Genomic DNA, 15,743 nt, shown 5'->3' on the forward strand with positions numbered 1-15,743 from the left:
CTTTCCATACCTCGGGAGCCTACTGTCAACAAGGGCAGACGTCGATAACGAAGTCCAACACCGCCTTCAATGTGCCAGTGCAGCCTTCGGTCGCCTGAGGAAGAGAGGGTTTGAAGACCAGGGCCTCATACCCAGCACCAAGCTCATGGTCTACAGAGCACTAGTGTATGCTTCAGAGACATGGACCATGTACAGCAGGCACCTCAAAGCACTGGAGGTGTACCACCAACGCTGCCTCCGCAAGATCCTGCAAATCCATTGGGAGGATAGGCACACCAACGTCAGTGTTCTCGCTCAGGCCAACATCCCCAGCATTGAAGCTTTGACCACGCTCGATCAGCTCCGATGGACGGGTCACATCGTCCGCATGCCCGATGCGATACTCCCAAAAGAAGCGCTACTCGGAGCTCAGACACGGCAAGAGAGCCCCAGGTTGGCAGAGGAAACGCTTCAAGGACACCCTCAAAGCCTCCTTGAAAAAATGCAACATCCCCAACGACACCTGGGAATCCCTTGCCCAGGACAGCACAAAGTGGAAGAGAAGCATCCGGGGAGGCACCGAACACCTCGAGTCTCTTCGCCGGGAGCAAGCGGAAGCCAAGTGCAAACAGCAGAAGGAGCGCACGTCAACCCAACCCGCCCCACCCACCGGCCCCTTCAACCACCGTCTGCCCCACCTGTGGCAGAGACTGTAGGTCCCGCATTGGACTAATCAGTCACCCGAGAACTCATTTTTAATGTGGAAGCAAGTCATCCTCAGTTCCGAGGGACTGCCTAAGAAGAAGAAGAATTAGTTTGTTGGTGATGTTTGTTGAGGGATAAATATTGGCTAGGACACCGAGGAGAATTTCCCTGTTCTTCTCTGAATAATGCCATGGGATCTTTTACATCCACCTGAGAGGGCACACGCACCTATTTAAATGTCAATGATAGAATGACCACTTTAAATATATATTGCACAAATTGACTGCTACATTTGGCTACACAACAGTGACAACACTTCAAAAAAATAATTTGTTGGCTGAAAAACATTTTGGAAAGTCCCAAGGACATAAAAAGTGCAATATAAATGCAAGTTTGTTCTTTCTTTCCATAGTCAACAAATATTTGTTCTATCATAACGATTTCTTCTCCTCTCCAGACGAAGATTAATTTGGTGGGCTCCATTTATGCTTCAGTAAGTTTATCTAACGAGCAGCTGAGCCATAGACACCCAGAAGGTCCTAGATTCCATTTTCTATCTGTGTTAAATTAGCGAATCTCAGTCAGGACAGCAGTAGGGTACTACAATGAAATCTCAATGCCCCCAGTTTACAGAGGAGAAAAAAATGGTCAGGGCTTGATCACTATCCAGCAATTTTGCTGGAAGTGCGGCCATCTGGCAGGGACAAGATGAAACCTGTAACATTTGAATAGCATGCCAACACTCACACATGAATAATGGCCACTTTGGTGAGCTTGCAGAAGGTGACCTACACCCGTGGAACTGTATACCTTAAAAGAACACCTTAAGAAGATTTAATAAAGGGAGAAAACCGTTGAGGAAAAAAAGTTAGAGGAAAGCTCTTAAATTAAAAATGTTATATTCTGTTGCCAAAATCGGTCAGCTATGGAAGCTGCTGCCTTAATTGTCAGACTGCTTGTCCGACATCAGCAGAAGTTTTCTCCAATTAAATATTGTGAAGACCGAAGCCATTGTTTTCGGTCCCCGTCACAAACTCCATTCCCTAGCCACCGACTCCATCCCTCTCCCTAACATCTGTCTGAGGCTGAACCACACTGTTTGCAACCTTGGTGTCATATTACGCAACCCATCCTTGGCATAACGAAGACCGCCTAATTCCATCTCCATCCTTGCCTCAGCTCATCTGCTGCCCATGCCTTTGTTACCTCTAGACTTGACTATTCGAATGCACTCCTGGCTGGCCTCCCACGTCCTACCCTATGTAAACTTGAGGTCGTCCAAAACTCGGCTGCCCGTGTCCTAACTCGTTTCTTTCACCCATCACCCCTGTGCTCGCTGACTTACATTGGCTCCCAGTTAAGCAATGCCTCGATTTCAAAATTCTCATCCTTGTTTTCAAATCCCTCCGTGGCCTTGCCGCCCCCCTCCCTATCTCTAATCTCCTCCAGCCCCACAACCCCCCGAGATATCTACGCTCCTCTAATTCTGCCCTCTTGAGCATCCCTGATTATAATCGCTCAACCATTGGTGGCCGTGCCTTATGTTGCCTAGGCCCTAAGTTCTGGAATTCCCTCCCTAAACCTCTCTGCCTCACTACCTCTCTTTCCTCCTTTAAGACACTCCTTAAAGCCTACATCTTCATCTGCCCCAATTTCCCCTTTGTGGCTCGGTGCCAAATTTTTTGTCTTATAATACTCCTGTGAAGTGCCTTGGACATTTTACTACGTTAAAGACGCCATATAAATACAAGTTGTTGTTGTGTTGCACCCGAGAAGAAACAAACTGTTCATTTTGGCACTCTCCGAAAAGAAACTGAGACATAAACAACTATACTTACCGATTTATTGTGGTTGCTGCAGACAATGCTTTTGACATGCCCACCTTATCTTCTGCATGGAGAACCTGTCTCTGTAGGTTACTAAGCTCCACATCATCATAATCAAGAAGTCCCAATCGACCTAAACGGACATTCGCACATTACAACATATTCCCACAAAAGCTTTGCCAATCTCTCCCCATCCCTCAGTTTTATTTAAATATGTTGCTGAACTTAGTTTTGCTTATAGCAGATCCAATTTGCAAAAGATGCTCAAAACAAGAGTCACCCTACAACAAGGCCAGTGATAAGCGTTTTCATATCGTTGGCCTCTACAGAACATCCAAGAGTTCAGGGAGGGCTGTTGTAACTGATGAGACTAGTGATTAATTTTTTTTTTAAATTATTAATGCACAATTGTTGCTGTTGCTATACATGCTGTGAAATCTGCCCTGCAATGTAAATGGACTGTGTTCCACAGGACCAGGAACTCCAGCATATCAAAGGAAAATAAAGGGGGAATAAAATGTTACTATACACATGATCCAAACACTGTTCCAATGCACGAACAAGGACGCGATCAGAAATGGGCATGTAGTCTACTCCCAGATGTCAATATTGTCAGCAAATTATAAATCCAAATGAAAATGGAACATAGGAACAGGAGTAGGCTATTCAGCCCCTCGAGCATGTTCCGCCATTCAATTAGATCAAGGCTGATCTGTACATTGACTCCATTCACCCGCCTTGGTTACCCTCCCTTGATACCCTTACCGAACAAAAATCTATCGCTCAGTCTTGAAAATTTCAACTGTCCTAACATCCACAGTCTTTTGAGGGCGAGAGTTCCAGATTTCCATTAGTCTTTGTGTATCGAATTTCTTAATCATCATTTTAAATACCTCATTTAGATTACCCCTCAACTGCCTGAACTCAAGGGACTATAGGACAAGTTTCTGCAAACTATCTTAATTTAACCCTTTAAGCCCCGATACCATTCTGGTGAATCTGGGCTGTACCACTTCCAAGGCCAGTATATCTTTCCTGAAGTTGCGTGCCCAAAACTGAACGCAGCATTCCAGATGGGTTCCGACTTAGAATCTGTACAACTGAACCATCGCTTCCTCACTTTTGAATTCCCACCCCCTTGAGATAAAGGGCAACATTCTTGATTAGCCTTTTTGATTACTTTTTGTACCTGTGCACTAGTTTTTAGTGATTTGTGTACAATGGCACCTAAATCCCTCTGCTCGACCACAGCTCCTAGTCTCTCACCATTAAGAAAATATTCCAATTTGTCTCTCAGATGACCTCACTTTCTCTATATTGAACTCCGTCTGCCAGTTTTGCCCACTCATTTAGTCTACCTACGTCCCTTTCCTCCTCCCATCTACACAACTTACTGAGCCTTCTAACTTGGCGTTTTCTGCAAACTTGGATAGACCAACTCTCTATTCCTTCATCCAAGTTACTAATATATGTAGTGAAAAACTGAGGCCCCAGAATGGATCCCTGGGGAACACCTCGAGAACAAACTCTTCATCCCTACTCTTGAGTGACAGTACAACTCATGCAAGCAATATTTATTCTGGTCACAGTCATCCAAGTTTTTTTTTGTTTTCTTGACCCATAGCAGGCTCAGGTCAAGTCTCTCTCAAGCCTCAATAACAAAGCCTATTGGAGAAAAAAAAGGTCAAAGAAAACAACATTTAAAACTTAGATTATAATCTTACCAATGCCTGCGGCAGCCAAGTACTGTGCTGCAGGGCAGCCTAGTCCTCCACATCCCACAATCAGAACAGCTTTCTTGGACAGATTCAGTTGACCTAGAAGCATTAAAACATTTTTTTTTAATTTTAATTTTAATTTAAAGTAAAAGTTTGAAACATTTTAAGCACTTAACTACACTGTGCAGATTATGGAGCCAATAGTTTATATATTAATTCGGTTCAGGGGGCACGCATTACACTGAATGTTCCTATTTGTTTTTACACAGAGGGTTGTAAGGATGTGGGATACACTACTAGCATTGGTGACTGAAACAGAGACCCTGTCAACATTGAAGAATAGGTTAGATAGGCGAGTAAAGGAAAATAAAATAAACACCAACTTGGACTGAACAGTCTGCTTCTGTGTTCTAATTTCCATGTAATACTATGCAATTTCTCCAATAGGAAATCGCATTATAAAAGTTTGCACATTTACCTGAAATATATGTTATAACTCTAAGTGGTGTTATGATTGGTGTTTTCAATGTTGATGCGGTCATGGCTTCCCTGTCACATAATGCTGAGTGTCACACAATAGCTGCTATTTTATAGTGAGGGTAAAGGTACAGGATTTTCTTTTTTTTTTTTTTAAAAGTTGCCTCGAATCTGAATGCAGGCCCTGGTCACTGGGTGGAACTGTGGAGAAAATCTCATGTGTTCCTTTGTGCTAGGTTTCCATGTTGTTTTTCCGGTTTGAGGTATGTAAGCTTCAAGGTTAAGTCATTTTTTAACATTTCTTCTTGCATCACGTAGTGCTTTCTTCACTCAGCTCCTGATTTGGGAATGTGCTAATCTGATGCTAGGTGCTTCCTCCACCCCGACTATATTTTAACACTTCTGTGCGGATGGCTCAAAAAAATGTTTATGGAGACCTAAAACTAAATTGCATTTCAAATGTACAATATACAGAATATTGCACTAATGCTATGAATTAATTGCTGGGTTTATTTCTCTTGCTGAGACTTCCAGTATGTGGAAATAATCTTTAATATACTGTGAAACACAGAACTGCAGTTTTGCAATACTGATAAGGAGATGGACGGGAATTTCTTCTTTGGAAAACATTGGCAGTTATTGCTTGAATAAAATCCACCAATAATTTGGGGCAATAGTCCGAACTCTATAACATCAGAAACGTGGCCAAGCAGTCAGTCCGTCCTCCAGAAGGAAATCACCATAACAGCCAGTGCTTAATCAAAATCGCTAGGTCTGTCGTCCTCATAGGAACGTTTCAGCAGCTGTACCTCCGAATTGTGTTTTAAACCAAAAAGTACTTAACGAGTAAAAGCAGCAATGCTACATATGGCGCTTTTGCCCATGGAACTCTTTCCCTGGTTAAGGCATCAGCAAGAACGCTGCCCCTCGCACGCAGAAGTGCAAATGCACTAGCACTTTCTGAAATAGGGTTGTTCAAGCATGCACGGGAGCAGGTTGAAGCTCCTCACGACAAGCTTTTCGGCAGCACTTTGTTACACCATCCAATATTAAAAGTTAATTTAAACATATTTTGCAGAGAGGGACAATTTACTAGTTACAACATAATTGTTAACTGAGAAAACAAATTTGTTAATGGTAAGGAGGTCAGTTAGATGTGGTCTATACACTACGTTAATTCAGATAGCTAACAAATGGGGAACATTGCATGTTGGAGCACCGACGTGTTCTACCAGAGTTGTAGGAAGTAGTTTGAGCCTGCAATGTTCCCCAAACTGAATTCCAATCTCACTTGCTAGCCCACAAATTATTAGATTTATTAAGTTCAATTTCACAACTTGTCATGAACTCATGACTCTGGGGTTACTGGTCCAGTACTATAACCACTGGGCTACCATAGCCTTAGTATAATTATATAATACAGGAAACTCTTTTTCATCCGGCACCGACGGGACCAGCATGGTGCCGGTTGATCAAAAAGTCCGGATTACAGAGAGGTATACTTACCAAGGTACGAGAGCCTCGTACACGGCCACAGGTGCAGGAACCCCGGTTACACGGCCACAGGTGCAGGAACCCCGGTTACACGGCCACTAATATACAGTAAAACTTACCTGAACCTACTCCTGAATTTTGCCGGTTAAGAGAGATTTCCGGATATTTAGGTGCCGGTTAAAAGAGTTTTCTGTGCAAAACTATACAATTTATACATTCATTCTAATGTTTCTATCAATACCTTTGACTCCAATCTCTGGAATGATAAGCTGTCTGCTGTACCTCATGATCTCTTCTTTTGAGAGAGATTTTTCTTCCAATGGAGGCACCTCTGTCAGTTGCTTAACTAATACAAACATATTTCCAGAATGAGAATTCTGAAAAGGAAACAGACATTTACCAAACTGGGAGAACAAAAAAAATGTAGCCTACCCTAGCACATCAATCTTTTAATATCCATCGTAGACAAAATTTAAATGACCAAAATGAGTCAATTTAACACCTCTAAACCCACTTGATTTGATGTTTTCAGTCATAATAAAATCTGGACAGAAAAAAAAGCACACAAAGATTTTAAAACAATGGATCCCGCTGCAATGCTTCGCCAACAGCCAAGAGTGAACCGGAAAGAAGGCCAGTCAAAGAACTGAAATACATATGCAGGAATATACAGCAAAATGAAGTTGCAGAGGTAGAGAGGGGCAAGACCATAGAGAGATTTAAATTCAATTCAATTCAATTTTATTTGTCATATATGCAGCAGACATGTGTACTGCACAATGAAATGTTGATTTTTACGAGTCCTTGGAAAGGATATGGGTTTTTAAACTGATCTGTAGGCAGATATCAAATCAAATCAACTTTTATTGTCATTGTTAGTGCACAAGTGCAGTACAACGAAATGTAGGCTTGCGGCTCCCGAGAGTGTACATTTAGATTAAGACATTTAAACATTCAACATACATTTGGCTTGTAATACATTAACATAAACATAACCATAATAAAGTGCATTGGCAGATGTGCAGGCTTTAGAGTTTATTTGTGGAGTTCAGTAGGATGACAGCCCTGGGAAAGAAGCTGTTCCTAAATCTGGTCGTACGGGTGCGAATGCATCTGTAGCGTCTCCCAGATGGCAGGAGGGCGAACAGACTGTGGCTGGGGTGGGTAGGGTCTTTGATGATGGACCGTGACCTCCGTAAACAGCGTTTCTGGTATATGTGCTCTATGGTCGGTAGCCGGGTGCCGGTAATGCGTTGTGCAGTTTTGACTACCCGCTGCAGGGCGAGCACAGGGGTAATAGGGCAGTACTGTCCAATATAAATTGCTGACTAGCCACAGGCACCACTCTTGCCACATTCCCTAATTTAGCAAAAACGCTTTACACGAAATACAGTTACATGTACTTCACTCACTTGTATATTTACTTAACATCTACCACCATTCAGTGACAATCTTTGCAGACTTTCTCTGTCACCAAAGTTTGGAGTTCTGGCATGAATTTATTAGACACAGCACATCTTTGTATAGCTCTAGGTCTTTGTCCAGCAGTTGCAAGCAGTATTTCGACTTCATCAGAGTGATTGCTGAGAATGTTGACTCTCACAAGATCTGTCAGACCGACCCCTGTGCACCATCAAAAAGCGGTTGGATGGCCTTGGCCAAAGCATGCCCTGTTAAAGCTGCTCGTTATTGGCTTGGAACAGTTATTCCGATTGGGTAAGTTGACCACATGGACAGCTCCACCTCCATGCAATGTTGCTGGTGTTTACACGGTGCTGAAGTCTGACATTGTCAACCATGTTACACACTATTTTAGCAAATAACCAATAAGCAGTAACAAGGGAAGTAAAGCACAAACAACAATCAGAAACACTTGCACACACTACTTTTGTCTTATCATTTGACCAACAAATCCCCCAAACGGTTAAAGTACACATGTACACACAATGCAAATGAGCATTGAGATCACATGCTCAACAACAGTGCCTATTACTCTTTTTAGCTACTAATCAAAAATGCAATTGGCCGCATCTGGATTCCCAATTAGCCACATGTGGTTAGTGGCTAATGTATTGGACAACACTAATGGGACTTAGTGTGGGATAAAAACATAAGAAGAACATAAGAAATAGGAGCAGGAGTAGGCCAATCGGCCCCTCGAGCCTGCTCCGCCATTCAATAAGATCATGGCTGATCTGATCCTAACCGCCAATCTGCTATCACAAAACCATCTCCTGCATCTAACAGAATTAGACACACGAAATAGGAGCAGGATCAGGCTACACGGCCCCTGAGCCCGCTCCGCTACCCACAGGGCCATGTCCGATCCAAACCTAGACTCATGTCCAAATTCCTGCCCGCTCCCCGTAACCCTTAGTTCCCTTTACTTCTAGGAAACTGTCTATTTCTGTTTTAAATTTATGTAATGATGTAGCTTCTACAGCTTTTTGGGGCAGCATATTCCATGAACCTACCACCCTCTGAGTGAAGTAGTTCCTCCTCATCTCAGTTTTGAAAGAGCAGCCCCTTATTCTAAGACTATGCCCCCTAGTTCTAGTTTCACCCATCATCGGGAACACCCTCCCCGCATCCACCCGATCCAACCCCTTCACAATCTTACATGTTTCAATAAGATCGCCTCTCATTCTTCTGAACTCCAATGAGTAGAGTCCCAATCTACTCAACCTCTCCTCATATGTCCATCCCCTCATCCCCGGGATTAACCGAGTGAACTTTCTTTGTACTGACTCGAGAGCAAGTATGTCTTTTCTTAAGTATGGACACCAAAACTGTATGCAGTATTCCAGGTGCGGTCTCACCAATACCTTGTACAACTGAAACAATTCCTCCCTATTTTTATATTCTATCCCCCTAGCAATGAAAGCCAACATTCCATTGGCCTTCTTAATCACTTGCTGCACCTGCATACTAACCTTTTGAGTTTCGTGCACCAGGACCCCCAGATCCCTTTGTACTTCAGTACTTTCCAGTTTCTTGCCATTAAGATAATAACTTGCTCTACGATTTTTCCTGCCAAAGTGCATAACCTCACACTTTCCAGTATTGTATTCCATCTGTCAAATCTCTGCCCATTTACTTAGCCTGTCTATGTCCCCTTGCAGGTTTTTTATGTCCTCCTCACTCACTACTTTCCCTCCCATCTTAGTATCATCTGCAAACTTTGATACGTTACACTCGGTCCCCTCCTCCAAATCGTTAATATAGATTGTAAAGAGTTGGGGACCCAGCACTGACCCCTGCGGAACACCACTAGTTACTGATTGCCAGTCTGAGAATGAACCATTTATCCCAACTCTCTGCCTTCTGTTAGATCGCCAATCCTCTATCCATGCCAGAATATTACTCCCAATCCCGTGATTTTTTATCTTAAGCAATAATCTTTTGTGTGGCACCTTGTCAAGTGCCTTTTGGAAGTCTAAATACACTACATCCACTGGTTCCCCTTTATCCACCCTATATGTTACTTCCTCAAAGAACTCCAGCAAATTTGGCAAACATGACTTCCCCTTCATAAAACCATGCTGACTTTGCCCTATTAAATTATGATTATCCAAATGTCCTGTTACTGTCTCCTTAATAATGGACTCCAAAATTTTACCTACCACAGATGTTAGGCTAACCGGTCTATAGTTTCCAGCCTTCTGTCTACTGCCCTTTTTAAATAAGGGTGTTACATTTGCAGTTTTCCAGTCTGCCGGGACCTTTGCCGAGTCCAGGGAGTTTTGGAAAATTATTACCAATGCATCCACAATCCCTACCGCCACTTCCCTCAAGACCCTAGGATGTAAGCCATCAGGTCCAGGTGATTTATCCGCCTTGAGTCCCATTATTTTACCGAGTACCACTTCCTTAGTGATTTTGATCGTGTTTAGCTCCTCCCCCCCTATAGCCCCCTGTTTGTCCAGTGTTGGGATATTCTTAGTGTCCTCTACTGTAAAGACTGATACAAAATATTCATTCAGTGTTTTTGCCATCTCCATATTTCCCACCATTAATTTCCCGGTCTCATCATCTAAGGGACCAACATTTACTTCAGCCACCCTTTTTCTTTTTATATAACTATAAAAACTCTTACTATCAGTTTTTATATTTTTTGCTGATTTACTTTCATAATCTATCTTCCCTTTCTTTATCAATCTTTTTGTTATTTTTTGCTGTCTTTTAAAGTTTTCCCAATCCTCTATCCTCCCACTAGATTTGGCTACCTTATATGCCCTTGTTTTTAGTTGAATACTATCCTTAATTTCTTTACTTAGCCACAGATGGCTGTCTTTTCTTTTACACCCTTTTTTTCTCAGTGGAATATATATTTTTTGGAAGTTGTAAAATAACTCCTTAAATGTACACCACTGATCATGTATCGTCACACCCTTTAATCTATTTTACCAATCCACTCTACTCAATTCCGCTCTCATACCTTCATAGTCTCCTTTATTCAAGCTTAGCACGCTTGTTTGAGATCCAACCTTCTCACCCTCTAATTGAATATGGAATTCAACCATGTTATGGTCACTCATTCCAAGGGGATCCTTTACTAGGACATTTTTAATTAATCCTGTCTCGTTACACAGGACCAGATCTAAGGTTGCTTGCCCCCTGGTCGGTTCAGTTACATACTGCTCAAGAAACCCATCCCTAATACACTCAATGAACTCATCCTCAAGGCAGCCCTGCCCAATTTGATTTGTCCAATTAATATGATAGTTAAAATCCCCCATAATTATAGATGTTCCCTTATTACAAGCCTCAACTATTTCCTGATTGATACTCCGTCCAACATAGTTGCAACTGTTCGGAGGCCTATAGACTACGCCCACTAGTGTTTTTTTCCCCTTATTATTCCTTACCTCCACCCAAACTGTTTCATTATCCTGATCTTTTGACCCAATATCATTTCTCTGTATTAGTGATTCCTTCCTTTATTAACATAGCCACCCCACCTCCCCTTCCTTCCTGCCTGTCCTTCCTGATCGTTAAATAACCTGGTATGTTTAATTCCCAGGCATTGTCACCCTGCAGCCATGTTTCTGTAATGGCCACAAGATCATACCCATATGTAGTTATTTGTGCCATTAACTCGTCTATTTTGTTACGAATGCTACGTGCATTCAGATAGAGAACTTTCAAATATGCTTTGTGACACTTAGTTCCTGCTTTTGCCCTTTTTATTACTTTACCTTTTACTCCATACCTTCTGCCCCTTCCTGACACGCTCTGGTTTTTAATTTCCCCACTGCTACCTAAGTCTATGACCTTCTCTGTTGTCATTTTTATTATTTGCTCTCTAGGAACCTCCCCCCAACTAGTTAGTTTAAAGCCCTCTCTACAGCCCTAGTTATATGATCGGCCAGGACTCTAGTCCCAGCACTGGCCAAGTGAAGCCCGTCCCAACGGAACAGCTCCCTCCTGCCCCAGTACTGGTGCCAGTGTCCCAGGAAGCAAAACCCATTTCTCCCACACCAGTCTTTGAGCCACGCATTTAACTCTCTAATTTTATTTGTCCTAGCCAAATTCGCTCGTGGCTCAGGTAATAGAGATTATTACCCTTGAGGTTCTGTTTTTTAATTTGACCCCTAGCTGCTCATACTCCTTTCACAGAACCGGCTTCCTAGTCCTATCTACGTCGTTTGTACCAACATGGACCACGACAACTGGATCCACCCCCTCCCACTGCAAGTTTCTTTCCAGCCCAGAGGAGATGTCTTTAAGAGGATGCAGACAGTCAAGTTCTGGATGAATTGCAATTTGTGAAGGGAAGAACTCAGAAGGCCAACTTTGCAGGTGACAACAGTGTGGATAAACATTTAGCAGTAGTACGAGTAAGGCAGGGCGATGCTGAGGTTGAAAATAGGCAATTTCGATGGTGGTAAAGATGTTCGGTTTTAAATTTAGCTGAGAATCAAACAGGCACCGTTGAGTTCAGTCTGAGGAACGGGCCCGAGAGAGAGAGGGTCAGGTGTTTTAGGTGGGAGCAGAACAGGATTGCTTTGGTCTTGCTGATAAATTAAGTTCCTGTTTATCCACGGCCTGATAGCGGTAAAGAATAGGCAGCACAGTGGAAGGAATCTAGGAACAGGAGTAGGCCATTCAGCTCCTTGAGCTTGTTCTGCCATTAGATTAAATCATGGCTGATCTGTAACTTCACTCCATCTACCTGCCTGTAATCCTTAATACCCTTACCTAAAAATCTTATCAATCTGTTTTGAAATTTTCAATTGACCTAGTCTCAACAGTTTTTTTGGGGGGGGTGGTATCTTGCCAGTCTTTATTCGTGTCAGCCGTGGCACCTTCACGTCAGAAGGTTGTGGGTTCAAGTCCCACTCCAGAGACTTGAGCACAAAAATCCAGACTGACATACCATTGCGGTACTGAGGAAGTGCTACACTGTCGGAGTTGCTGTCTTTCGGATGAGACATTAAACCAAGGCCCCCGTCTGCTCTCTCGGGTGGACATAAGAGATCCTGTGGCACACTTTGCAGAAGAGCAGGGGCGTTATCCCTGGTGTCCTGGCCAATATTTATCAATCAACATCAGATTATCTGGTCATTATCACTTTGCTATTTGTGGGAGCTTCTTGTGTGCAAATTGGCATTTCCTACATTGCAACATAGATACATACATACATAGAAGATAGGAGCAGGAATAGGCCATTCGGCCCCTCAAGCCTGCACCGCCATTCAATGAGATCATGGCTGATCATCCAAATTCAGTACCCTGTCCCTGCTTTCTCCCCATATCCCTTTAGCCTTAAGAAATATATCTAACTCCTTCTTGAATATATTTAATGAATTGGCCTCTACTGCCTTCTGTGGTAGAGAATTCCACAGGTTCACCACTCTCTAGGTGAAGAAATTCCTCATCTCTGTCCTAAATGGCTTACCCCTTATCCTTAGACTGTGACCCCTGGTTCTGGACTCCCCTGCCATTGGGAACATCCTTCCTGCATCTAGTCTGTCTAGTCCTGTTAGAATTTTATAAGTTTCAATGAGATCCCCTCTCATTCTTCTAAACTCCAGCAAGTATAAGCCCAATCTCTCCTCATACGTCATTCCTGCCATCCCAGGTATCAGTCTGGTGAATCTTCGCTGCACTCCCTCCATGGCAAGAACATCCTTCCTCAGATAAGGCGACCAAAACTGCACACAATACTCAAGGTGTGGTCTCATCAAGGCCCTGTACAACTGCAGCAACACATCCTTGTTCCTGTACTCGAACCCTCTTGCTACGAAGGCCAACATACCATTTGCCTTCTTAACCGCCTGCTGCACCTGCATGCTTACCTTCAGCAACTGGTGCACAAGGACACCCAGGTCTCATTGCACTTCCCCTTCTCCCAATCTATTGCCATTCAGATAATAATCTGCCTTCCTGTTTTTGACACCAAAGTGGATAACCTCGCATTTATCCACGTTATATTGCATCTGCCATGTTTCTGCCCAATCACCCAACCTGTCCAAATCATACTGGAGTTTCTCGGCATCCTCCTCAGCACACACGCCCACCCAGCTTTGTGTTGTCTGCAAACTTGGAGATATTACATCTAGTTCCCTTGTCTAGATCATTAATATATATTGTGAATAGCTGGGGTCCAAGGACCGATCCCTGCGGTACCCCGCTAGTCACTGCCTGCCACTCGGAAAAAGACCCGTTTATTCCAACTCTTTGCTTTCTGTCTGCCAACCAGTTCTCTATCCAAGTCAATACCTTGCCCCCAATCCCATGTGCCTTAACTTTACACGCTAATCTCTTATGCGGGACCTTATCGAAAGCCTTCTGAAAGTCCAAATACACCACATCCACTGGTTCTCCCTTATCTATTTTACCAGTTACATCCTCAAAAAATTCCAGTAGATTAGTCAAGCACGATTTACCTTTTATAAATCCATGTTGACTTTATCCGATCCTGTCACTGTTTTCCAAGTGCTCTGCTATTACTTTCTTTTATAATGGACTCTAGCATTTTCCCCACTACCGATGTCAGGCTTACCGGTCTATAATTCCCCATTTTTTCTCTACCACCTTTTTTGAATAGTGGGGTAACATTAGCTACCCTCCAATCCATGGGTACAGTTCCAGAGTCTATCGAATGTTGGAAGATGACCATCAATGCATCTACTATTTCTAGGGCCACTTCCTTAAGTACCAGTGACTACACTTAAAAAAAAAGTACTTCATTGGCTGCAAAGCGCTTTGGAACGTCCGGTGGTCGCAAAAGGCGCTATATATATGCAAGTTTAAAAACAATTTAAATCGACATGTTGCATTTAATTTTCCCTAGGATAAGGACACTGATGTCTGAGCTGCAATAAAAGCTGCTAACAGTGACAGCGGACAGGTGCGGTGTCTGGGAGCGGACACACGGTGTACCTGCTGCAGATATGCGGCCGCTGCCCTCAACCTCTCCACCTCCTGCTCTTTCCTGGACAGTTCGTCCCTCAGCCTCGCCACCTCCGCCTCCATGGTGGGGGGTTTGATTTGGTTTCAACAAACGGGCGCTTAACTCGCGCAGCTCCACGTGCCACTCCGGCCTTAACCCAGAACTCAGCCGAAGGACCAGAAACAGTACAACACACTGAGCTCCGTGTTCCGCCAGCGAATTGTATAAAACAAGCGGGGCCGCTGCTGCTTCGTTCCGCGGTCTTCTTTGCTAATACGGCCGGCCTCTGCGAAAATGATGACCAATATGGCCGGCAAGCCTGGAGCCGATTGCTTTACCAACATGGCCGACAGGCCTGGAACCGATTCATTTACCAACATGGCCGACAGGCCTGGAACCGATTCCTATAAAGAAAATACTGCAGATGCTGGAAATCTGAAATAAAAACAGAAAATGTTGGAGATACTCAGCAGGTCAGGCAGCATCTGCGAAAAGAGAAACAGCGTTAATGTTACAGGTCGATGACCTTTCATCAGAACTGGCGAAAGGTCATCGACCTGAAACGTTAACTGTTTCCCTCTTCACAGATGCTGCCTTTACCAATATAACCGGCGGACCTGGAACTGGCTCCTTTACCAATATGGCTGGCAGACCTGGAGCTGATTCCTTTACCAAGATTCCACCCCGCCCCGCCCCGTTAATTTATTTGCCAAGGTGGCCGCCGTCCGTCTGCTGAGTCCTTTACAAAGATGGCCGACCCGCGTGTCGATTCATTTGCCAACGTGGCCGCCCTCCGGCTAATAATTCCTTTACGAAGATGGCTGCCACCCTGTGTTGATATAAAAGGGTTGTCGTCATATTGTCCATTGTTCGTCTCTTAACAAGTGGCACAATTTACCCGTTGTCTGACTTTTGTGAAAAATTGCACACTGATTGTCTACACAGCAGCACTGCAATTCAACAGAGATGTCAACCTTCAAGTTTTGAAATCAGTGAGATATCCCTATTAAAAACTTGCCCGGGTTCAGGTGCCTATCCACAGGAGCTAGTTAGGGTTGCCAACCCTCCAGGATTGTCCTGGAGTCTCCAGTAATTAAAGATTAATCTCCTGCAAGCAACCCAGGAGAAAAATAAGAAGGGCATTAA

The 15,743-nt window shown here is 43.6% G+C and overlaps 1 protein-coding gene across 1 annotated transcript in view; it reads right to left on the reverse strand.

The window, feature by feature from the left end:
• Positions 1 to 14,951, reverse strand: part of mocs3 (molybdenum cofactor synthesis 3) — an 81,770-nt gene extending 66,819 nt beyond the window's left edge. The window contains exons 1-4 of the mRNA XM_085980201.1: positions 14,588 to 14,951; positions 6,441 to 6,576; positions 4,235 to 4,327; positions 2,523 to 2,643 (exon numbers count right to left, since the gene is read on the reverse strand). Coding sequence (XP_085836327.1) covers positions 2,523 to 2,643; positions 4,235 to 4,327; positions 6,441 to 6,576; positions 14,588 to 14,680 — 443 coding nt within the window. The 5' untranslated portion in view covers positions 14,681 to 14,951. The remainder of the gene's footprint in view (positions 1 to 2,522; positions 2,644 to 4,234; positions 4,328 to 6,440; positions 6,577 to 14,587) is intronic.
• Between the last annotated feature and the right edge of the window lie 792 nt (positions 14,952 to 15,743).

Source organism: Somniosus microcephalus, chromosome 3, assembly GCF_052327205.1.
Source record: "Somniosus microcephalus isolate GS21.2 chromosome 3, FLI_Smic_1.0, whole genome shotgun sequence".
NCBI lineage: Eukaryota > Metazoa > Chordata > Chondrichthyes > Squaliformes > Somniosidae > Somniosus > Somniosus microcephalus.